Below are 25,536 nucleotides of genomic sequence, written 5' to 3' on the forward strand. Positions count from 1 at the left end.
TTTTGTTTACTTCTTATGCCTAATATTTTCTTCTTTCTTCTTCAATGTTTTGCTTTCTTCTTTACTCTTCTTCCCTCTTCATTCTTCTTTCCTCTTCTTTGTTCTTTCTTCTTCTTTATGATTGTTTCCGCTCCTTTTTTCTTCACTCTTCGTCTCCTTTCCTCTTCTTGATTAATTTTCTTCTCTTTCTTCTTTCTTCTTCTGCCTGCCTTTCTTTCTAGTCTCTAAATCACGAAGAGCTAGTACCACAAAACATCCGAAATCCAATTATCCGGAAGCAGTTATAAAAAAATATCAAGTTTATTCCAAAACAAGCTCCAATAAAATAGAGGAACTATGAAAAAGTCTTCTAAGGACTACTTGTAAAACGGCAAGTTAACTCAACTAACCCAGAATTAAACTGGCGTGAAGGGTTAAACTCATATAATTTTAAGACATTTTTTAAATTAACTTTGAACCAAAAAATAACTTGCGGTTCTGCAACTGGGCCTTAGTAATCCTAAAATCAAATCAAAACAATCCTGAGCTTATTCCGAAATAGTCCGTAATCATATTCAGGTGATCCCAAAAATTATCTCAACAATAAGTCAAAGGCATACCCTCATGACCTCGAACTGAACTCGGAGTAGTCAAATGGTCCCGAGATCCAACAAAAACGTCTCAGAAAAATTTATTCCGTAAAAAACTTGAATATTGATTCCATAAAACTTTGAAAATCTAATTATCCTCAAATTAGAATTATTTTCTATATGGTTGCCCCTATTGTATCTCTAAAAGGCTGGTGTATAATTTCTCGCATCACTGTACAATGTGCGCACATGTATGAGCATTTAATTTTTAATTCACATTAAGTCGCACTAAATTGGCGTTCAGCTCTAGCAAATCTAGACGGTAAGTCGTGATTTACCTGCCTAGGTCGTCGCATATAAACCAGGTAAGCCCTGAATTTGTAGAGGGGAAAGCGCGAGATCCTATTGAATTTGAATAAATAAAAAAATAAACAGATACGTCTAATACCAACTTTACACATGCCTTCATCTACAATAAATCGTCAATAGATAATCTATGAGTTTACATATGCTCCATCCCTGGAAACAGGATTGTTCTCTGTCGCATTTTCTCGTACCTCTACCCTCCTAGTTACATAATTAACCATTAGGAGTTAAGTACGAAAATGAGATAATCTCGTTATATGTAAACTAGGTCTAAGTACACTGAAAGAAATGGTGCTAGTAAAATCAACAAATCGGTTCTATTGACTTAACGGGTATTCGGTCAAATTGATCGAATTATGGTTAATTCGACCGAGTTCTTGGTCAAGCGAACAAATTAGTTTAGTCATTTCAACAAAAGAGAAATTGTCGCTCTTAAGTTAACAAAATTCTGTTAAATTGACAGATTCCTAATCAATCTAACTGATTTTTTTGTTAACACAACTGATCTCACTGGTCATTTCAAAAGCGATCAACAGTCAATACATGAGCAAATTTCAAAAAGAATTTTACGCTCACTGCGCTCTCTACTTTGTACTTATGTTTGCTGTGTACTATATGTATGCTCATATTTACATATGTATCTGGCGGTCGCAGTGGTGTGATGGTAGCGTGCTCCGCCTACCACACCGAAGATCCTGGGTTCATACCTCGGACAAAGCAACATAAAAATTTTAGAAATAAGGTTTTTCAATTAGAAGAAAATTTTCCTAAGCGGGGTCGCCCCTCGGCTCTGTTCGCCAAGCACTCCGAGTGTATTTCTACCATGAAAAGATCTCAGTGAAAACTCATCTGCCTTGCAAATGCCGCAAAATTGGTACTTTGTACAAAGCTGTAGCAACAATTTCTTTTTTTTTTGTTCATTTGACTACTAAAAAGGTCAATTACGAATCAACGATTTGTGCGCAGTTGATTCAACATCTTGTTGCGATGGATAAAAATGGACAGAAATTTCGGTTGAATTGACCCGTATTTTGGTTGATTTTACCAGTATTTTTCTTTCAGTGTATAAATATAAAATATGGACTAGCAGACCCAATACAAGGACTTTGGTTTGCCTGAAAATTGTTACTTTTTCATCTTCTAGTGCATCCTCCGTTTCGGTCTCCTTCTTTCGCCCTTATCTCTTCCCTCTCCCCCGTCGCCTTCTCTACTACCATCAAAGATAGTGTATACTTCATTATAAGCTGTTGACATCTACCAACAACGAAAAATCGGTAATAACGGCGCACACATTTTTCCGCGTTAAAACCTCGATAACCATTAAAATTTAAAATTCCATTTCATAATAACTATAATTTTTTCGCTTCCACTAAACTACAAATCAAATCGATTCATATTACATGAAATGAAAATTCAGCTGTCCAACCTACTACAAAATTTCATACGAAACACATACATATGTATATGTGCACATTAGACTGGTGCTGAGTTTTATACTGCTTTCAAACAGGCGTATAATTTCGTTAATGTCTAAACCATAATAATAACTCCAATTCAAAGTTGCTGCATTTTGATTATTTCTAGAAATTAATGGGCCTGCAGCAGCGAACAGAAAAATAGCAGTAGAAGTTTTTTTTTTCTAAATTATGTCAATTAAGTTCTTTTTTATTTGCGATATATTAAAAAAAAATGTTCACGAATTTCATAACTAAAACTGTGCAAAAAAATCTCAGAAACCATTTCGAAAAAGTTCGAAAAGTCGAGCGTGTTTTTTTGAGCATGCGGTAATGTAGCCCAGTCAATTTAAGTCTAACAAAGTACAAATTATATGTCGCTCAAATTTTGTCTCATTTTAAAATTTTTTTTTAGATGGGTATTTTAGTTTTTCTACCAAATAAAAATATGTGCACTTTGAATGAAAGAATATATAAAACACCAATCGGGTAAACATTTTTCAAAGATCAATACAAATTTTGAGGGACATATAACTTATTCTTTGTGTGACTAAAATTTATTGGCCTACAAAACTGTATTCAAACAAGTAAATGTGTCTACATAAGTTCGGGTGTAACCGAACATTATATACCCGGCGTGAGTTTCAACTTTACATTTCATTTCAGATAAATTACTTTTCTACATAACACGTGGCACCGCCCGTTTAAAAAAAATGTCTCCCCATTTCCTCTTACAATAAAACTTGATAAGTGAAATATCATTGATTCAAAACTATTTTTTGCTAAGTTCTAGTCTACGATCCTTCTAAACACCTTTTATATAAAAGGGCGTGGTCTTTAACCGATCTCGTCCATTTTTTCTAGAAATATTTTCTGCTATAAGGAAAATATATGTACCCAATTTTAATACGATCCGTTAATTTTTCTTCGAGTTATGGCTCCCGAAACATAGAAAATTGCTTAGTCATAAAAGGGGCGGTGCCACGCCCATTTTTTAAAATTTGAAGTTTTTCCTATTTACTGTTATAAATCCACTTGGGAAATGAAATATCATTGATATAAAGCTCTTTTTTGCAAATATATAGCTTATTTTATTCGTCCACGACCCTTTTAAAAATCTTTTATTTAAAAGTAGGCATCGTCCTTAATTTATTTCGTTAATTTTTCTTCAAAGCATTCCTTATAGTAAAGGCAACCTGTCTGCCGAATTTTGTTCCGATAGGTTTAACGATTTTTCATTTATGATTAATAATATTTGTAAAATTCATTTCATCACAAGTGGGCGGTGCTACGCCCATTTAAAAAAATGTTTCCAAATTTTTATCAAGTCTAAATATCAGTCCACACGTCAAATTTCAACATTCTAGGTGTATTATTTACTAAATAATCTGTTTTTTTGTGTTTTCCAAAATGTTATATATATAAAAAAGTGTGCGTGGTCAATACCAATCTATTCTGGGTCCAGATAAGATCGTGTACCAAATTTGGTGAAGATATCTCAATATTTACTCAAGTTATCGTGTTAACGGATTGACGGACAAACGGACGGACGGACATGGCTCAATTAAATTTTTTATTTTTTTTTCGATACTGATGATTTTTATATATGGAAATCTATATCTATCGCGATTCCTCTATACCTGTACAACCAACCGTTATCCAATCAAAGTTAATATACTCTGTGTGCAAAGCACGCTGAGTATAAAAAACAAAAAACACTTTAAATAAAGGGTTCGACATTTTCTTGAATTTCAGAATTTTTGCGAAAACGTTTTGAAATTGGTTTTCATAGTTTCAGTTACAAAATTTATAGATGGGATTTCTCAAATTATCGAAAAGAAAAAAAGAATTTAATTGACGACGTATATTATATTTTAAGCCTATGAAAAAAAAAATATGTTTCCTTTTATGAAACAGTCTAATGTATCTACATACATAAGTATAAAGCCGCATTAACAGAAATTTTCGCTTATAGTAGCAAAATAAATGAGCACGTGTATTCATGGGATTTCCCAATACCCCAAAACGTGTCGCTGACTTAATTATTAACTGAGCAAAGTGTAAAGTACACACCCAGCGCAGTGGAACGAGTAAAATGTGATAAAGCTGTATGCATAAATTCGGTATGAAAAAAAAAATTTTTTAATTATAAAAACTAATGTACTTACTTGGTGTTGTGCGCGGGCGTATTATATCGGCACCACCTTTTGCGCCAATTTTTAACGGTCCACGATTTGGATCCGGTGTATAACGTGAATCCAATGAACCGCCATTATTATGCTTTTGTCCGCTGTTATTTATATGCGTTTGACCGAATGTATAATCTGATTTTTTATATCCACTGGGGTAGGCGAGTGCCAACTCCGGATCCTGACGCTTACTGCAACATTTATTGCCCATTTTGTTTTTGTTCGCTGTTTACCTGCGAGTTATTTCAACAACTACAACTACACAACTAGCTGGAGTTGTAGCAATTCGTATTACTTGCCGTGGCGTTCTCTCTCTCTTTGCACTTGTCTGTTATGTGTTGAAATTGAGTGGCTTATATGCCAGCTCGTTTTGTTGTGGCACTTTATTATTCACTAAAAGTAAAAACAATTGTTTGAAACGGCTTTGAAATGATTTTGTTACCGTGTTAGGAATGAGCACTTAAAAAAAAATTGTTTTTGTTTTGTATCAAATGATTTGATTTTCCATTTAAATGCTTTGTAACGTTTCGATGATGCGATTCAGAGCTAAAATTTTAGTAGTTTTTTAATAATTTTATTAAAATTTTCTTCTTTTTTTTGTTTTTTTTTTTATTAGTTTGGATTTTCAATTGTATGAAGACATTACAATTTTCGCAATTATAATTATGTACTTACTTTTGTACCTTTTTAAGCTCTTGATTTTAAATGTGTTTTTTATATTTACTCATTATTTTCTATTTATTTTTTTATGCTTTTTTTTCTTTATCTTTTTTTGAGTTTACTTACTTTAATTTTTTATTATTTTTCTATTTATTTTTCCCCCTCTTCTTTTGCTTGCTTTTCCTTTTACTTTTTTTATTTTTAATTGTTTTTTATCCTTTCTTTCTTATGATATTTTATTCATTTCTTTTAAATTTTTTTGTATGCCTTTCTTTTTATTCTTTTTTTCTTCTTTTTACTTTTTTTTTTTTGTTCCTTTCTTCTTTTTCATTCCTTTATTTTTTTTTATTCCTTTCTTTTTATTTTTAGTTTTATTCCTTTCTGTTTATTTTTTTTTCTATTCCTTTCTTTTTGTTTTTTTTTTATTCCCTTCTCTTTGTTTTTTTTATTCCCTTCTTTTTATTATTTTTTTATACCTTTCTTTTTATTTATTTTTTTTTATTTTGTTATTTTTAAATTTTTTTATCGATTGGCCATTTATTTTTTATTTGGCTATTTATTTTAAATTATTTTTTTGGTTAGTTAATTTTAGTTTTATTTTTACTTATATTTTATTTAGCTATGTTTTGTTTTATTTTATTTTTATTTATACTTTATTGAGTTATTTTTGTGTTTATATTGATTTTTTATTGATGTGATATTTAGTTATATTTTTAGCTTATTTGTTATTTTTTTTTTTTTTTCATTTACTTTTTTTATTTTACTAAATTTTTTATTTTATAAATTTTTTTGTTTAATTTTTTTACTGTTTTATTTTTTTACTGTTTTTTTTTTAATTCTATTTTTTAAATTTGTTTTTGTTTTATTTTTATCAACTTATTTTAGTTTTTTTTTTTTTTTTTTTTATTTATTTAACTTATTTTTTTTATTTATTTAAATTATTTTTTTATTTATTTAACTTAATTTTTTATTTATTTAACTTATTTTTGCAAAATTATTTTTTATTTTTTTATTTATTTATCTTATTTTTGTAAAATTATTATTTTTTATTTATTAAACTTATTTTTGTAAATTTATTTTTATTAAATTTTATTTTCGTTTTATTTTTTTAAATTTCTTTTTTTTATTTTTTCTGTTTTTTTTTTATTTATTATTGCTTTATTTTTTTTCTGTTATTATAGCTGTGATTTGTTTTATTTTTTATTAGATATTTTTGTGATTTTTTTATTTGTCTCTATTATCATTTTTTTGTTAAAGTTTTTAATTATTAATACTAGTTTTTATCAGTATTAATATTCATTATTATTATTTTTATGATTATTACTATTTTCATATTATAATTTTTTATCATTGGTATTATTTTTTATTATTATATTTTTTTTGTCATTATTATTTTATAATTATTATTATTAGTAATTTTAATTGTTATAATTATTTTATAAGTTTTTATAATTATCATTATCTTATTATTAATTTTATAATTTTTTTAATTATAATTTTTTTTTTTACTTATTATTTTTTTATTGTTGTTTTTAATTACTATTTTGCATTATTATTTTCTTGTTATACTTGTCTTCTTATTATTATTATTTTCTTAATATTATCTTTTATTATCATTTTATATTTTTATTCGGAATTTAAGAGAACCTTATTTAACTCTTTAGAAATAAGATTTTTCAATTAGAAGAAAATTTTTCTAAGCGGGGTCGCCCCTCGGCAGTGTCTGGCAAGCGCTCCGATTGTATTTCTGCCATGAAAAGCTCTCAGTGAAAACTCATCTGCCTTGCAGATGCCGTTCGGAGTCGGCATAAAACATGTAGGTCCCGTCCGGCCAATTTGTAGGGAAAAATCAAGAGGAGCACGACGCAAATTGGAAGAGAAGCTCGGCCTTAGATCTCTTCGGAGGTTATCGCGCCTTACATTTATATTTATTTATTTAACTCTTATCAATATTTTATTTATTTTATTGCATGTAAGTTTATTTGAAACTTTTTTTTAGTAATTTTTCACTTAAATTCTTTTACCTTTTTTCCTAACTGAACGGCGGTGTGGATGAGATTTGTTGTTGCTGTTACTTCTGCGCTGCTATTTGTCCTTTTTTTAATAAAAAAGAATGCTGAAATTCTTTTCGTTTTTGGCAATGTTGATTATTGGTAATATTTTGTTGCAAATGTAAATAATGTTTTTTTTTATAGATTTATGTTATCGACGTTTTGATTTCGAGATCATCTGTTGCATGTGTTCTTTTTGTTTACCGCACGTTGTTGTTTTTTGTTCTGATGCATTTTTTAACGTTGTTCGCTAGCTTACGAGCTTACATTTAAAATTCAATAAAGTTGTTAATTAATTTAAGTAAACTATCAGTCAGGTTATTATTATTTTAATTCTTCTCTTGCAAAGTTCAAAAAAGTGAAAATATGTGGAGGGCTTTAAATTTGAAAAGCTTTTTTTAGATAAAATAAATAGTTTGATGCTTTGCGCTCAATTAATGATGTGATCTGCTATCCAAGTGATGTGATGTAATGCTTTCTTGATTGAATTATAAATATTTAATCGTAAGTATGTATTAGTAGACATGCGAGACACCGGCAAAGCAAATCTATTTGAAAGGATAAATCACAGTTATCCTAGGTGTTGTATTTTGCTGATTAAAGTAGTGTTTGCAGTTGTTGTTGTTGTAAAAAGTAAAGTTTTGTAGCACTGTTTATCTTTCTTTCACGCTTTCATCTCCTCTCACGTTTGGTTGTATCTACCGTGCCAGTGCTCGCAAGCACATTTGTATTAGTACTGCGCGTCCAAGCACAGATTTGTTGATTTCACGTTTTATGTTTTATTTTTGTTCATTTTCTTTTGTTTGCTTTAAAAATTTTACTGCTGACTTCGTTATTGTATTCGTTGACACTGCTGGCGACCTTTAAGCTGTCGTCGTTCTTCTCGTCGACGATGTCGGCAATTTCGTTTGAGATGCAGTCATGTGTTATTTGTAACTTTGTTTATATTTTGCTTGATTTTGTTTGACGTTGCCCTCATTGCTATATACGGTATATTATTTCCTTTGACCCTTGGGTTTGACTTTTAGTCGGTTAATATTGGAAATCTGTAAAGAAAGTAAATACAACAGAAAAGCGAAATTAGTTTTTAGAAATTGGAAATAAAATACAGATATAGCACTTTAATAAGCATAAGAACCTATGTATAGCTAAAAATTCGAAGAAGAACGATGGATTATGAAACAGTTATAGTAAATGGCGTTTTAAATTAATTGGCGCTTGCGCTCACATGCTCATTATTGGTAACCTTATTTTCTATATTGACCTGTCCTGCTTTTAGGTCTGACAGCTGTATCACTTCTAATAGCTGGAGTCTTAGTCTGGCGAGCGCAGGACATAAGCACAAAACTCTATCGTTTTCTTCTCCAACCAACAGTTTCTACATGTTATCATTATATAGGCCTTTTTTGCAAGCATTTTTCGCCCGAAGGCTACTACTTCCGCCTGAAAAACACTGCAGTACTCTGACAGCTTGTACGATCTTTTTATTTCCGGATCAGACCAGTGTTACTTTGGAACCATCGGAATATACATGTATTGTGCCATTCGGGTACCCTTGTGCCAAGCATCCATCTCTATTGTGGCCCTAAGAGACTATTCGAAGTGCAGGCAAGAAATATGAAGTATGTTCGTCCAGTATTTCCTGGTGCTATACTGTTATAGCCATATGGCCGGCGCAAAAGCAGTTCGAAGCATTGAGGCTTGTTGCAGTTGTTAACCCTTCATCAGTCTCTCCTCCACCGGCAACTTACTTTACCTCATTTTGAAATGAACTTCCTGCAATTTAGCATGCAGCCTCTCCTTCTAGTTAGGGCTGGATGTACTTCAATGTCCTTAAGACCATCCATGACCTCCCGTTTAGGGACATTGTTAAAAGCCCTGGCAATGCCTAAGAAGGCTTCTAAGGCGTACTCCTTGTATCTTGGGACTTTGTCTATGTTTATAACCACCCTTTGCAGGAAATAGTTCATGACATGCCTTGGCTCAAACTGGATAATTTTTTTTTCTTGTTTTCTTTCAGTATTTAGTTCTCTATTTGGCCTTTTGTGCCTATCACACCGAAGGGTCTGCATTCAAGTACCGGGCAAAGCAACATCAAAAATATAGAAAAAATTGTTTTCAATTGAAAAAAGATTTATCTAAGCGGTCGTCCCTCGGCTGTGATTTGGCAGATACCTGAGTACATTTATGCTCCTCTGTGAAAATGCATCGTTCGAAGCCGGCATAAAGCTTGGAGGTGCCATCCTGCCAATTGGTAGTAAAAATTAAAAAGGAGCATGACGCAAATTAGAAAAGAAGCTTGGCTTAAATATCCTCGAAGGTCAAACGTGACAAGTATTTTTTTTTTTTGTTTTTATTATTATAATTTTTTTATTATTTTGTTCAAGGTCCTAACCGCCTTTAGCATAGCACCTAACCCAGTATTCCTCATCCATAAGTAGCTAACCAAATATGTTGAACTAAATTTTTTTTTTTTTTCAAAATTTGAAGAGTAAGGATAGCAGTTTTGAGCGATGCTAGACTTATGATAATGACAATTTATTTCGATTTTCAGCTTTGCAGCAGTCAAAGGTTAGTAGCTCCTGCAAAAAACTGTCATAAATTGTATACTTATTCGATAACAATTCATGATTGTTTACTAAAAAAAAAATATGAAATAAAACTCACCAGCATCCTGAAAACATTAAGATAATAAAAGAAGGCATTCGCCCGCACGTATCAAGGAATGCGGCATCAAGATCAAACGCTTTTTATACGGGACAATGACTTCAGCTATAATTTTATTCAATGAACAACTTGGCTACCGGTTGCTCGGTTGTCGTTCACCTTTTTCTTTCGTTTATCGCCGATTTCGTCTGGTGAAATGTCCTTTCGAGATTTCGGTAATTTATTTCCATTCAACAAACTGCAGAGAATGCGCACAAAGTCTTTGACCGACTGAGTTCAACTTATCGTCTACGACTATGAAAACACACACGCATACAAACATACAAATAAATTCATTTATTTGTATATGTCTGCACATGTGAATTACAATTCATTGGCAAGCAACACTTAATTTGTTTTTTTATTTTTTGTTGCTGCTACTACTCGCTCGAGTTGGCGACTATTGTCTGACAAAACTCAACATTAAATTGCAACACGAAACACTTACAACTGTTGTTCATCTATGAATTGGCACAAGTCATTGCTGTGCCACGACCAATGTTGATACTATTAATCCTTATATTTTGTTGTGGTCTGGAGCCAAAGATGACAATGACATCTGAGGGAACCCTCCATATGTCATGCTTGTTTCATTATTTACTTAAAACAGTTATTGCGACTCATTTAACCAGGCTCAATTGGTTTTGGAGGGTATGCATTGCTAGCGACAGAGGGTTGATATTCGTCTCTGTTGTTAATTGCATTCGATTGGTTAATTGAAGGGTTTGTGTGAATTGCTACATGTACCCAATATGACAATATCCTAGCAGTGTACGAGCGAAGTGCAGGATAATGACAGCATTCGAACTTAAATTGTTGCTTTACAAATAGATTTCAATTGATTGTATTATACGTAATTAAAACAGCTTAACTGCAGCTGGCATCACTGTGTAAGTACATGTTGAGGTGCACGGTGTGTAATTTTAAGGGAGCAAGGGGACACAAATTTATTTGAAAAGGAAAGTGGCACAAAAACATACAAGTTGACGATACATGTCATTAAAGAAATGTTTAATGACGAAGCAAATGCGTTTACAGCGTAATTCTGAGTATTTTTATACTCAGTTGAGCAGAGCTCACAGAGAGTATTAAGTTTGATTGGATAACGGTTGGTTGTACAGGTATAAAGGAATCGAGATAGATATAGACTTCCATATATCAAAATCATCAGGATCGAAAAAAAATTTGATTGAGCCATGTCCGTCCGTCCGTTAACACGATAACTTGAGTAAATTTTGAGGTATGTTGATGAAATTTGGTATGTAGGTTCCTGAGCACTAATGTCAGATCGCTATTTAAAATGAACGATATCGGACTATAACCACGCCCACTTTTTCGATATCGAAAACTTCGAAAAACCGAAAAAGTGTGATAATTCATTACCAAAGAGAGATAAAGCGATGAAACTTGGTAGGTGGGTTGAACTTATGACGCAGAATAGAAAATTAGTAAAATTTTGGACAATGGGCGTGGCACCGCCCACTTTTAAAAGAAGGTAATTTAAAACTTTGCAAGCTGTAATTTGGCAGTCGTTGAAGATATCATGATGAAATTTGGCAGTAAGTAAGTAAATTATGTCAACATTCAACTCCAGTAATGATATGTTGCAACAAAATACAAAAATAAAAAAAAATTTCAAAATGAGCGTGGCTCCGCCCTTTTTCATTTAATTTGTCTAGGATACTTTTAATGCCATAAGTCGAACACAAATTTACCAATCCTTTTGAAATTTGGTAGGGGCATAGATTTTATGACGTTAACTGCTTTATGTGAAAATGGGCGAAATCGGTTGAGGCCACGCCCAGTTTTTATACACAGTCGTCCGTCTGTCCTTCCGCATTAAGGGCCACACGATAACTTAAGCAAAATTGACATATCTTTACTGAACTTAGTTCACGTTCTTATCTGAACACACTTTATCTTGGTATAAAAAATTAACGAAATCCGACTATGACCACGCCCACTTTTTCGATATCGAAAATTACGAAAAATAAAAAAAATACCAAATACGAAAAAAGGGATGAAACATGGTAATTGGATTGGTTTATTGACGCGAAATATAACTTTAGAAAAAACTTTGTAAAATGGTTGTGACACCTACCATATTAAGTAGAAGAAAATGAAAAAGTTCTGCAGTGCGAAATAAAAAACCCTTGAAATCTTGGCAGGTATTACATATATAAAGAAATTGGCGGTATCCAACAGATGATGTTCTGGGTCACCCTGGTCCACATTTTGGTCGATATCTGGAAAACGCCTTCACATATACAACTACCACCACTCCCTTTTAAAACTCTCATTAATACCTTTAATTTGATACCAATATCGTACAAACACATTCTAGAGTCACCCCTGGTCCACCTTTATGGCGATATCTCGAAAAAGCCTCCACCTATAGAACTAAGCCTCAAGCCCTTATAAAATACTCATTAACACCTTTCATTTGATACCCATATCGTACAAACAAAGTCTATCTTGCGATACCTCTAAAAGGCGTCCACCTATAGAACTAAGGCCCACTCCTTTCTAAAATACTCATTAACACCTTTCTTTTGATACCCATCTTGTACAAACGCATTCTAGAGTCACCCCTGGTCCACCTTTATGGCGATATCTCGAAAAGGCGACCACCTACACAACTACACAATTACTCCCTTTTAAAACCCTCATTAATACCTTTAATTTTATACCCATATCGTACAAACAAATTCTAGGGTCACCCCTGGTCCACCTTTATGGCGATATCTCGAAACGGCGCCCACCTATGGAACTAAGGATCACTCTATTTAAAATACTCATTAACACCTTTCTTTTGATACCCATACTGTACAAACAAATTCTAGGGTCACCCCTGGTCCACCTTTATGGCGATATCTCGAAACGGCGTGCACCTATGGAACTAAGGATTACTCCCTTTTAAAATACTCATTAACACCTTTCATTTGATACCCATAGCGTGCAAACAAATTCTAGAGTCAACCCTGATCCACCTTTATGGCGAGATCTCGAAACGGCGTCCACCTATGGAACTAAGGATTACTCCCTTTTAAAATACTCTTTAATACCTTCCATTTGATACCCATGTCATACAAACACATTCCAGGGTTTCCCTCGGTTCATTTTCCTACATGGTTATTTTCCCTTATGTTGCCACCATAGCTCTCAACTGAGTATGTAATGTTCGGTTACACCCGAACATGACCTTCCTTACTTGTTTTTTTCATTATTATTATTTTTGTTTTCATTTTCATTGTTCTTGCCAGTTGTTAAATTTATTCCTACTATTATTTTTCATTCAATCATTTCTTTTAATTTTTCGTTAGATTAATTAAATTTAAAATTTTTTGTTATCTTTAAGTTTTTACTATTTTTCATTTTCATTTTTTTTTTTTACTTTTTCATGTTTTAAAACGTGAAAATGAGAGTTTAAAATTTTTTATTTCTTTTTGTTTAATTTCTTTTTTTTTTCTTTTTTTATTAATCTCTTATAATTTCGTTTTTTTTTTTTTAATTTCATATATGGAATTTCTTATTTTTGAAATCTTATTCATTTCTTTTTTTTTCAATTTGTTAATTTTTTAACCTTTAATTTCTTTAAATTTTTCATCTTGAACTATTTTTTATAAATTCTAAATTTTTTTTATTTCTATATTTTTTTCTTTTATTTGTTAATATTAGAGAAATTGCTGAGTGGTTAAAGGCATCTGCCTTTACACTAGTATGAATGTTGGAGATTCGAGTTCAATACTCAGCTCCCGAGAAGCTAGCTGATGAAGAGGTGAAATTCAGAAACATGTCGTAGTAACCATCGCCGTTTGTAAACTTTAAAATTTTGCTCTAATATCAATAACAAAACAATTGTATAAAGCAATATGAGCATATCTCGCTAATTAAATACAGATGATTTTATTATAATTTTTTTTTTTTGTGAATTCTAATTTTTTTTTAATTCTTAATTTTTGGTATTTCTTTATTTATTTTTTTGGTTTCTTGAATTTTTTAACTTCTTAATTTTTTTAATTTCTATTGCATTTTAGATTTTATTTTTTCTCTTATTTTTTGCTTTTAACCTTCATTTCTTCTTTTTCGGGTTTTAAATTTTTTCGATCATTTAAATTTGTAACTCAATGGTTAGTTTTATTTTTAGTTACATTGGTTATATTAAAATTTTTTTTTTTTTCTTAAATTAATTTCTTTAGTTGTTTTTGTACGTCTAAGTATATATAGTAAATATTCTTATCAAAATCAGCATCTTAAAACTTTCTGTCAAAATGAAAAAAATATATGTGTTTGTTTTCCTTCTAACCAGCGCCGTTTTCAGCAACAGATGAAATCCAATTCCTCCACCGAATCTCTCTGAAGATTATTACTGTTTTGTTGATGTACCTACATGACGGAAAGTTTAACACTGCAAAATCGTTCACTGTGCCACGGTGCCTATGGAGCTGCAGTAAATTTCATTTGCAACATCTGCCTAGAGGGCACATGCTATTGATTGATACGGTCATTTGCTTTTTAAAATGTCAAATTCAATTGTGTGTGTGTCGTGGTTTGCTTTAACTGTTACTTGTACTATACACATGATGCATATTGCATATTGCAAAGGGCAAGGATCATACGAGTAGTACATGTCACAAACAGCAGACAAAATTTGTTCTGTCAAACAGACAAAGCGTAAAAGTAACAATTCATTGCTCGGACAGTTAAAAGGACAAATGAAGTCTATGGGCAGTGAACAAATAATGACCGCAAAGCCAAAAGAAAAATCGAAAGCAAGTAAGTTGCTGAAAGGAAATCCGATTGATATTTGTCCACTTTTTTGTTTGGTTCCCTCTTTGTTGGGAACTTAATCGACGAGGTGGTGCAGTCAGCTGGAAATTTTAAGTAAAATAGAGGATAAAGGTTTAAAAATATTATTCGTTTTCCCCTTTTTTGTGGTATTACAATGGGAGGGCACAAACGCTGTTTAGTAAAAATACAACCGAGTATATTACTTTAGTGACTGCGTCTCGTCAAAGGCTTCAAAACGCAACATTGATAATACGAAGTGGTGATTTCGTCTTTGAAGTATTTAACTGAACATATTTAACTACGACTATAACATTATATGCGATATGATGAGCTGTCCGTGCGGCATAAATGATAACGTGATGTCACATTCTAAGGCTGGATTCTCAATATCTCATTCATGGATAGAGAAATGTCTGCCATTTCCATGGAAGGATATAACTTGCTACACCTCCATGCATCGAGTGAGAAAAAGTTGAACTGGTCGACCAACAACCACCTCACTTTGACCGTATAATATGTATGTATCTATTGTTTTTCTAAATGGAAACCTCCATTAAATTACCAGGACTTATGCTATAAAATAGGTCCTTCCTCTTGGCAAATACTTGAAATTTGGTAGGGTGCAGCTTAATGTTGTCTAGAGATCTAATAACTCTGTCGCCCTTAGTGCCTGCAGCCTTGATCTAGAGAGGGCAAGCCACGGACACAGAATATGGGCAATAATTTCTTACTGTAACCCGTACTTCCTGCACCTGCGATCACTGACAACGCGAAATTTACAAGCATGCGGCGGCAGATGGCAATGTTTTGTATGTAATGGGTGTACTACCCCATAACGACCCTTATGGATACCGACTTGATGGATGCTGAGAGAGAGTGCAGAGAAATGCGCAGGCGAAGCAGTGGCGATTAAATCGACACGCAGAGCAAATAGAGGGAACCTGGAAGCAGGGACAACAGTAGGCTCCTAAAAAATGAGAAATATGGAACGCCACCCTGAAGTAATGAGAAAGTGGTACCTGGGTGGGCGACAATTCCAAAACGGGGGTTGTTTTTTAGCCTAGGGACACGCGATTGCTGCGACATCAGGAATTATGATGCATTAGGCATTTTTCAGACCTCCCGCAAAAAAATCAATCCACTCCTTTCCAGCTTCATTAATAATATGCCAATCATGTCTCTTAATTTCTTCCAAACGGGTTAGGATAACTTCTGTATAAAGGCCGCGGGCAACCTCAACGTATTGCAATCAAATTTCATCGAATCGCAAATTGTACAAATGTCGAGCCACACTATAGTCCATTGGCCATCTCGACGTAAAATCGAATATATTGTTACAGCAACGAACTTGGAAACGGGACGATGAAGAGGTCTCAATGTCCCTACGTCCATACTTGGATAGAAATAGGAGGAGACGTGGTCAAAATGAGGAAGAAGAGGAGTCGATTCATAATTTTGTTTTCCAATGTTCAGGAATACGAATAAAATTATTCAGATTTCTAGGCACACCTTTTTTGCGAAAGTCTTGATAAATGGGCCACGAGAGCTAAAATCCCTTGAATATGACCTGCTAAGGAGCGAACATCTAAATGGAAAACATGAAAAACGTCTGCCACAGCCATGCATTTCCACATCCCACACATGATGGAGCAAGATGTTTAATCTGAAAAGAACATCGACCGAAGACGGGTGTCGTAGAAGACACCCATTTACGTCGCTCACTGAAGATTACGTAAAAAAAGAATGACTATCAAACATATGGTAGATCCTAGAGATCTCATGTGGCACTATTCAGAGAATCTTTACAATCAAACTGCTTGGAAGTAAAAGAAACGAAAGATAAATATATAGTGGATAATGAGCATAAAGTTAGCGAAGCACCTTTCGCTGTAAAAAAAATTAAACAGGTCGCAAATTAGTTGCGAAGATAACAAAATGTTACGCGCTTTTCTTAAGTGCTTTTTTTTTTTGGGTACTTCGCTAAGTTAGCGAAGCACGCTCGTCAAAACTGACTTACGCTACACTGATCGAAATGCGATTTAGCTGGTATTTTGTTGCGTTTTAGTCGCTATTCGAAACTAATTAGCGCATTACATATTTGCGAAAAAAATATCGACCTATACATTTTTTGATCTGCCGAAGGCGCTACGCTAACATAATGTTCATCAGGCATAGATCGATATAAACGGAAAAGGGGCGAGATTCTGGACGAAAGCGAGTAGAGGTGGTGGGGCGAACGAGGGCATGTGACGTTAAAAGATGTAGATTCATAGAAATATTTTTACAATCTACAGCTGATATCGAAGTCGACGTCACTGGGCGGAGCATACTTTTGCATAAGTTCACGTTCGCACACAAATTTTCTTAAATCGAGGAGTCCCATGAGCCACATTTCACTTCGGTGTGCTATATTAAAAACGAATAGAACTTGATTTTCTATGCATTTTCAATTATTCACTTCCCGTCACTTCTGTGCATCCTTAAGGTATTCACCATATCCTTGAAAGTGTTTGTATACATTCCCCAATTTTTATGTTGGTTACTTGTGGTTTTCCTTTCAACTTCAACCCTGATTTATGTTCATATGCGAATAATACACGTAAATACAACAACATTATTTGAACAGGAATGTACGAAGGCAAAAGGGCAAAAAGGGAATGCGAATATGAGTTTGTCGCTACTTAAAAAGTCGATTCTGCTTCCGGTGACGCTACTCCAACACCAAAAACAACAACAAGAAATGTTAAAACAAACAAGCAGCACGGCAAGCCCAGAAACACAAGTAGACAGATAGCAAAATGCCAGACAGTCGTTCACCTTTAAGAGTCACCTGTTATCGATTAGTTTGAAATATAAAATGTACATCAACACACTTGTAAAAAAGAAGGAAAAGAAAAATAAATCTAAAAACATATGTATGTATAAGGAATCAAGCAATTGCAGGCAATTCCACCTACAACAAACATATCTAAATGCGGCTAACTCAAACCGTATGCGTTTCTGTATGTGTCGGTAAGCGGATGCCTCGTCACAGCTGTGTTGCAACTTGAACTCGGGCGCATTTCAACAATTATGCATGGCATAATGCTCGCTTTCCTGCGCTGCTAAGGTACAGGACGCGTTTGTACATAAAATAAAACACTTCCAAATCTTTAGCTACCACCCATCTTTCATCAATTCTCCCTTGTCTACTTGTCTGCTAATAGCTTTCGAAGGCACATGCATTATAAATTTTAGGAGAGACGCATGGTTCTGCTGAGAGCGCATTAGGTGAAGTGAGGAGGTTCATAAATATGCACCGTACAGTGTTGTGCAACAAAATAGCAATATGGACACGTTTGTACCAACACGAAGCATTCTTTAATAAAAAAACACTTCATCTTCACTAATTGAAAAAAATGTTTATTTGCTGAAACACTTTTTATACATTTGTATAGATTTGTATTTTGTATTTTTTTGAAGTGATAAATTTTAGTTTTTTTCTCGTCTGTACTTAAAATTAAATTTTTCCTTTTTTCTTTTTTAAATTTTTTCTTAACAACCAAATTTATTTTTTTTTATTTATTGTTCTTTTTGATTTGATTTGTTTTTCACTTTAATTGTTTTACTTAAGTTTTGATTATTAGTATAATATTTATTTTTTTTTCTCATTTAATTTTTTTTTCTTGTCTTGTTTATTTTACTTAAAAAATTTATTTATATAATGTATACAATGTTTATACACCTTTTTATTTGAAATTACTTCTTAAAATTTTTTTTTTCAGTATTTTAAATACTTTTTTTAATTTTAAATATTTTTTTTTTATTTTAAGTATTTTTTTGTAATATTAAAAAGTTTAACAACTAATCAACCATTCATTCAGAAGAAATTAAAACTGAAGGAAATATAATATCGAAATAAATATTCTGGGCGAAAAAAAATATATTCCTACGGAAATTATAGAATGAACACATCGGGATGAAAAGCTTACGTTTGTTTTTTTCTTCAATATTGTTTTAGTACTAGATTTTTTTTCCAGTTTCAATACTTGACTTTTTGGCTATTATAATTTTTCCATTTTCGAATTATAGCTCAAGGCCTATAAGAATAATTTTTATGATAATGATGTGGGTTCAAATCCTACTCCCGGGAGAAAGGGCTTTGAAGAGATTTACAAGGTATAACCGAAACATATGTCGCTTTGTTCGTCCTGATATCACGTTTAGATGTTACCCAAATTATTAAATATATGTATAAAATAAATTATTGTTATAGCCATTGAGCTCAATTCGAACCTGGAATCCTTTATCAATAGGCCGGTAAAAACAAAAACAGTTATTTAAAATTTTTTAATAAATTCATTGCTTTTTTAAATTTTTTGTTTATTATGTAATGTATATCTTTTTAAATTTTTCTATTTTTTTATTAATTGTCTATATTGGTCACTTTTTCATAATTCCCATTGCTGTATTTTTTATTTTTTTACATTATTTATTTTTCTGTTTATGTTTATATTTTCACTCTTTTTGGTGCCTTTTTGTTTTTGACCGTGATTTTATTTTTATATTTTTTTCTCGATTTTTAATGTTTCTTAATATATTTAATTTTCTTTAAATATTTTCGATTTTCTTTTAGTAATTTAATTTTTTTATGTGTTAAGTTTTTTTATATTGAAATTTTTTCGAGTTTTTTTTTTTAATTTTGTATTATAGCTTCAATTTTTTTAATATTTTGAACTGAAATTTAATATTTTGAACTTAAATTTAATCTTTTAAATTTAAATTTAATATTTTTTGAATACTTAAATTTTTTTATGTTTTAATTTTTTTTGTTTAATTTTTATTTCTTATCATTTTTTATTAATTATTTTTTAAATATTTCAATTGTGTTACTCTTGTTTGAAAGTCCTTTTTTCTTTTCATAAATTTTTCTTGTAGGTGTTGATCCAGATGCCAATAACCGCATTGCTGTTGTATTGCACAACACTGTACAAAAAATATACATCTATGAATAAGATTTAATTCACAATGCACATATTTACGTTAGAGCACAAATATTTATGTACTCCAAAGGCAAAAATCTGTAGGATGGTATGTGCGCCGTTGAAGATTTTCTTGAGGAATTATGTATGCCTAGGCTGTATGTATGCACATAACTACAAATGCCTGATTCTATTTTTACAAAGCATAGCACTGAACTACATTCGTAATATATGTATATACATACATATGTATATATATACATATTTACATGCAGATATATTTTTAAGAGGAGCACTTTATGCCTACAAATTTATTTTGAAAAGAATTTCCTCGTCCTTGCGGCATTCTGATTCTTGTTATTGCAAATCATAAAAACAAAGCCAACTTTGTTCATGTGTGAAATGGCGAAGGATTTACATGCAATTAGATTTGTGTTCGCACATCATCATCAGTCAGCTGTAAATATATATATTACTACGGCAACCTTCGTGCTCAATATTTTTTCTAAAGCCTTATAACAATTAAAGCGCAAAATCTCTAATATTACATTCTATAGTAAGTTTTGAGATACCTGATATCGAGTTCTGAAGTATTTACACTACATTTTTAACTGTTATTATTATAAACAAAATAAAAATGTTTTTATTTTTTATTTTATTGGGTAATTTATTAGCACGTTTTTGAAAAATTGGTTATTATTACATTGTTAATATTAGCGTAAAATTAAGCACAATCGCATTAACTTTATTTGTCCGTTAGCAAAAAAAAAACAAAAACAATATAAATATCAGCGATTTAAAGATAACACGATTTACAATATTTACAAATAAATACTTATTGTAATTAGTGAGTGTTTCGCGATGCATGAAGATAAAATACTAAGTATAGTATAGGTAATCACGTAAAAGTGCACAGTTATTTTGTTTTATAATTACATTTTTTATGAATTCCTTACATATACCTTATGTAAACTCTAAGCCCACATGAAACAAATTTTGCAAAGGAAAGCAAGTAGAAGCTTTTACTACACCCAAAAAAGTTGTTGTGTTACTCTATATAAAAACAATAATATAAATATAGTGTGACGAATATTAGCAACACTAAGGGATACTATTTTTTTTTTTTTTTTTTTTTTTTTAAGGGATACTATCATCTATAAGCCGATACTAAGCAGTGACTTGTATGCACATCAACAAATCAATCATTATGTCTACCCATATGTCCATACCAGCAGCGGAGAGTAACGCACAAGAGATACTCCCGAAAGTATGCAATCATTTGTGCAAGTATCACTCACATATACACGCGCATGGGCTATGCCAGAAGCTATAAAATCATGCATCTGTAGTTATAGGTGAAGAAATTTTATAGCTGATAACTAACTAGTAAATTCTAGAAATAGAAGCGCCTAAAAATATGTCAACGAGGAAACGAAACAGTATAAAAGCAGCAACAGTTGAGGCATGACAATCAGTTTGATTTAAGCAAGCTATCAGTTGCGAAGTATAAGTGTTATTGTAAAGTACTTTAATAAAGGCCATTTTGCATTATTGAATAGTGGAGTTATATATTCAACAGTTTAGTGATTCGAACGTTAGTAGAAGGTTGCAAATAAGCGGAATTGCACTAAATTCGTTACAATAGTTTAAAAACACTAAAGAACACTCAAATATGGTGCAGTTTTAGTATCTACAATCCACTTAGATATTTGACGCTGATTGCTCCGTAGCACAGAGTTTCGTGTCTCCGCTATTAAGCACAACTCGTTTTGTAGCGAGTTATTTAACCACTGCCGCGCGTCTTCAATAATTGCCGCTAGGGGGTCTAACTCTTCTTTGTGCGCCTAGCCTAGAGAGTTACAAACAAGTATACATACAAGTGAATCTAATATAAGCGTATTAAAAATAGTGTGAATTTCATCCCTAAGAAGTGATATTATAAAAATAGAATTTAAATTATAATAATAATAATAAAAAAATAATGGATGGTTCTTCGGCCGGGACTTGAACCCAGGACGTTCGGTGTGAAAGGCGGAAGAGGCTACCACCACACCACATCGACTTTTTGTTCACATCGGCTATTATTCAATACAACGAGCAACAGCGTTGACCCCAAAATTAGTTTAAATATTACTCTCAATACTGTACAATTATACCAAATTTTTCAAACAATAGTGCATTGTTTGTGCATTTTGGTGCTAAATTTGAAAATAAGTACACCAAAATTTTGATATTACTCCAAAAAGTTTCCACACTGCACAGTATTTTTTTGTTTTTTGTTTTTGTTTTTTTGTGTGAGGAATAGATCAAGGGTCTGTCACAACCAAATATGAGTCGGTCACAAACCAAATTTGGTGGAAAATCGATTTTGCAGAACATTTGCACTTACAACTTTCGTGATAAGTCTACTGTAATTGTTGGGCTATTTTAGTTTTTTTGATTTATATTTTTAAATAATTTTTGTTTTTTTTGTTTTTTGAATTTATTCGTCTGTTAATTTTTTACATATTAGTATTTATATGTGAAACTTTTTTGTACTAACTACGCATGTGATTAAACCAAATTTGGTTTCAAATACATGTCTTCCGGTCCTGAAAACGATTCCACAGGGCTGGGTTTGAATTTGAAGCTATACAGATGTACACTTCCAGTTATAACAAAATGAAAAATCTAGTGGGTGATGGACTGGTTTCAAACCCACGTGACATGGATTCTAGTAGCTTGCTCTACCTACTGAGCTATCACGTCTTTGTAAGAAAACACATGTATAAAACCTCATTAGTATAACAAAATGTTTCGAAAAATAATCTGACTTACAGCACATTTCACAAATTAATTTTCAGCACTAAGGTTAAACTCTTGGGATTTTTTAAAATCAGACATAAATAGAAGTTTCTATTTTAAGATTTTTGAAACTTTTTTTTAACCCAGAGGTGACTCAAAATTTATATTTTTTGATTTTTGAAATTTGTTTGGTCTTGAAACTGAATTTGATTAAAAGACACATTAGTAAATTGAGTGGTTTCCAGTTTAGTACAAAAAAAATTTTTTTAATTGCTTAAACCGATGAATCGCTTAAAATTTAGGCTCGAATTTTTAACCGTGTAGAGGTCCCACTAAATAATAGAACAGTATGAATTCACACACGCACACACGACTTTGGGTGTTGAGAGTGTTGAGAGAAGAGCAGCTTTCCGTACCGAGACTTTGGGAGCGCAGGAGAGATATAGGGGCCCGCTTAGTATGCGGCGGACGGAGTAATGGAGAACGGAAAGTAGCGGAAGTTACCCCTGCGGGAAAATTATCCTCAGTGTAAACACGTCTAGGGAATGTATCAGCACGGTAGCGACTGTCCTGCGGTGTGGTAGCGAATTTATTGTTCCGTAGGCGTCGTTTATTTATTGTTCCTAATAACTCAAATTAGTTTTTTATTGTTTTGTAATCAATTTTGAGTTTTCTTTTAGTTTAATCAAATTTAAATGTAACTGAATTATTGTTTCTTTTTTAGATTAGGCATATGTACCTCCAATATTAAGATTTATATATTTAAATAATTGAGATGCGGAAACACATATTGTGTATTAATGAATTCCTGTAAACGTGAATGCAGCGATGAAGCTTTTTGATACGAGTATAAAACTTAGTTATAAAAGTAAACAAAGCTGATAAGCACGAAATGTAATAATCAAACTATGTGAAAATATGATAAATGCATGGTAAAATATTTTAACAATAATGTAATTTAATAAATAACTTTCATTCCAGATATTATCAGTAACAGACATGAGTGTGAATAAATCAACCAACATCGACATGCTTTAATACATATTTACGTGTACATATAGAATATAAACAAAAACAAGTAAGGAAGTCTAAGTGCGAGTGAAACCGAACATTACGTACCCAGCTATACACTTGAATTGCTGTTGTTGTTTGTTTTGTGTGCTTAATAATGTTACAAGGCTGCGCAATAATACATATACATATCGTTCTATTCTGAACTAATTTTCGTTTAAAAGAAGCGATACGGAGGATAATACCAGTGACCTTGAGTGGGTAATAATGGAGTTTTCATTCAGATATGGGGATTTCCCTACTGTTTATTTTAAAATAAAGATATAACAGAACAATAAAAATACGATACAAAGCTCTATGTTATTTTATTCGTCCACGACCCTTTCAAAAATCTTTTATATAAAAGTCCAGTTTTTCTAGAAATATTCCCTGCTATAGGGAAAATTTAATTTTTCTTCCAGTTATGGCTCCCGAAACATTGAAAATTGCTTAGTCATAAAAGCTCTTTTTCGCAAAGATATAGCTTATTTTATTCGTCTACGACCCTTTTAAAAATCTTTTATATAAAAGTGGGTGTGGTCCTTAACCGATTTCGTAAATTTTTCTTCAAAACATTCGTTATAATAAAGGCAACCTCTCTGCCGAATTTTTTTACGATAGGTTTAACGATTTTTGATTTATGATGAATAATATTTGTAAAATTGATTCTATCACAAGTGGGCGGCATTTTAAAAAATTTTACAAATTTTTATCAAGTCTCAATATCAGTCTACAAGTCAAATTTCAACATACTAGGTGTATTATTTACTAAATAATCAGGTTTTCTGTGTTTTCTAAAATGTTATACATATAAAAAGTGGGCGTGGATATCATCCGATTTCGCTCATTTCCAATACCAATCTATTCTGGATATAAGCTCGTGTACCAAATTTGGTGAAGATATCTCAATATTTACTCAAGTTATCTTGTTAACGGACGGACATGGCTCAATCAAATTTTTTTTCGATCCTGATGATTTTGATATATGGATGCCTATATCTATCTCGGTCCCTTTATACCTGTACAACCAACCGTTATCCAATCAAAGTTATAATACCCTGTGTACAAGTACAGCGCGTATAACAAACAAAAGTTGTTTGAGATAAGATCTATTACCATAATTCAATCACAAGAGGTTTGCTCGACAGACACATTTTTTGACAATTGCAGCCATTTTGCTCCCGAATCGAATTGACATTCGTTAACTGTGTTGTTTCTTTGCGAATTTTCGAAAAATATTAGTAGTAGAAATAGGAAGCAATCAGTTTACAAATACCTGATAAGCCTTTAGAACATTTTTTTAATTTTCTGATGAATTTATTAACTATGCCGTGATCTATTAGTGTGGGTGAACATAGGTTTTATGAAAAGTACGGACACCAAGGAATCGCGCACTTTCGTAAACCTATGAACATACGAAGCATAAACCAAATAAAAATTCATCGCTCAACGTCAACAACTCGACTAGTAAACCGATTCGCGTAAAAATGTCATTAGTAATTGAGCACGTTAACTTATTCATTCCGTATGTTCGGAACATACGTCTCCATTTAAAAATTTTTGGAACGTTTTACATTTGGAATATTATGTATATACTTATTTGGAATATTCGGACCTCGTGAGGTAGTATCAAATGAACGTATTCCGAATATTCTAAATTAATGGTTTATCCGAAATGCTTCCACTTAATACTTAACAAAAAATAGCTTTCTGAAATTTCAGAATAAAAAGGTGAATACGTCCTGTGTAGCAGGGCCGCCCAAAAGCTTAACTCTTCTGTCAAAGTCAAGGTAGGAATATAAAGTTCTAAGACAATAAGCCATTTTCTTTTATTTTTGTTTTTGTCAGTTCATTGCGGCTGCTGAGTAAAGTATCACCCCATGCCGGCTGCCTGTTCAAAATCGTGCTATCTCAAAATATTTTTCAAAAATTTCCCAATGCAGGAATTGTCACAA

At 32.1% G+C, this 25,536-nt stretch overlaps 1 protein-coding gene and 1 long non-coding RNA gene across 5 annotated transcripts in view; one reads left to right on the forward strand and one right to left on the reverse strand.

Annotated features, from left to right (window-relative positions):
• Src64B (Tyrosine-protein kinase Src64B) overlaps positions 1–25,536 on the reverse strand; it is a 211,546-nt gene that overhangs the window by 24,774 nt on the left and 161,236 nt on the right. For 2 of the 4 annotated variants that reach the window (XM_067789897.1, XM_067789895.1), the window contains 2 exons: positions 7,263–8,335; positions 4,558–5,124 (listed from right to left, as the gene is read on the reverse strand). In XM_067789897.1, the coding sequence (XP_067645998.1) occupies positions 4,558–4,789 (232 nt within the window). In that variant the 5' untranslated portion in view covers positions 4,790–5,124; positions 7,263–8,335. Of the gene's footprint in view, positions 1–4,557; positions 5,125–5,253; positions 5,679–7,262; positions 8,336–25,536 lie in introns of those variants that run through there. The other 2 variants (XM_067789896.1, XM_067789899.1) reach the window with 2 other exon arrangements.
• On the forward strand, positions 22,928–23,864 carry LOC137251624 (uncharacterized). The gene is made up of 3 exons (XR_010953302.1): positions 22,928–23,130; positions 23,256–23,425; positions 23,513–23,864. It is a non-coding gene; the product is annotated as an uncharacterized lncRNA (long non-coding RNA).

This window comes from Eurosta solidaginis, chromosome 5 (genome assembly GCF_040869045.1).
Source record: "Eurosta solidaginis isolate ZX-2024a chromosome 5, ASM4086904v1, whole genome shotgun sequence".
Classification (NCBI taxonomy): Eukaryota; Metazoa; Arthropoda; class Insecta; order Diptera; family Tephritidae; genus Eurosta; species Eurosta solidaginis.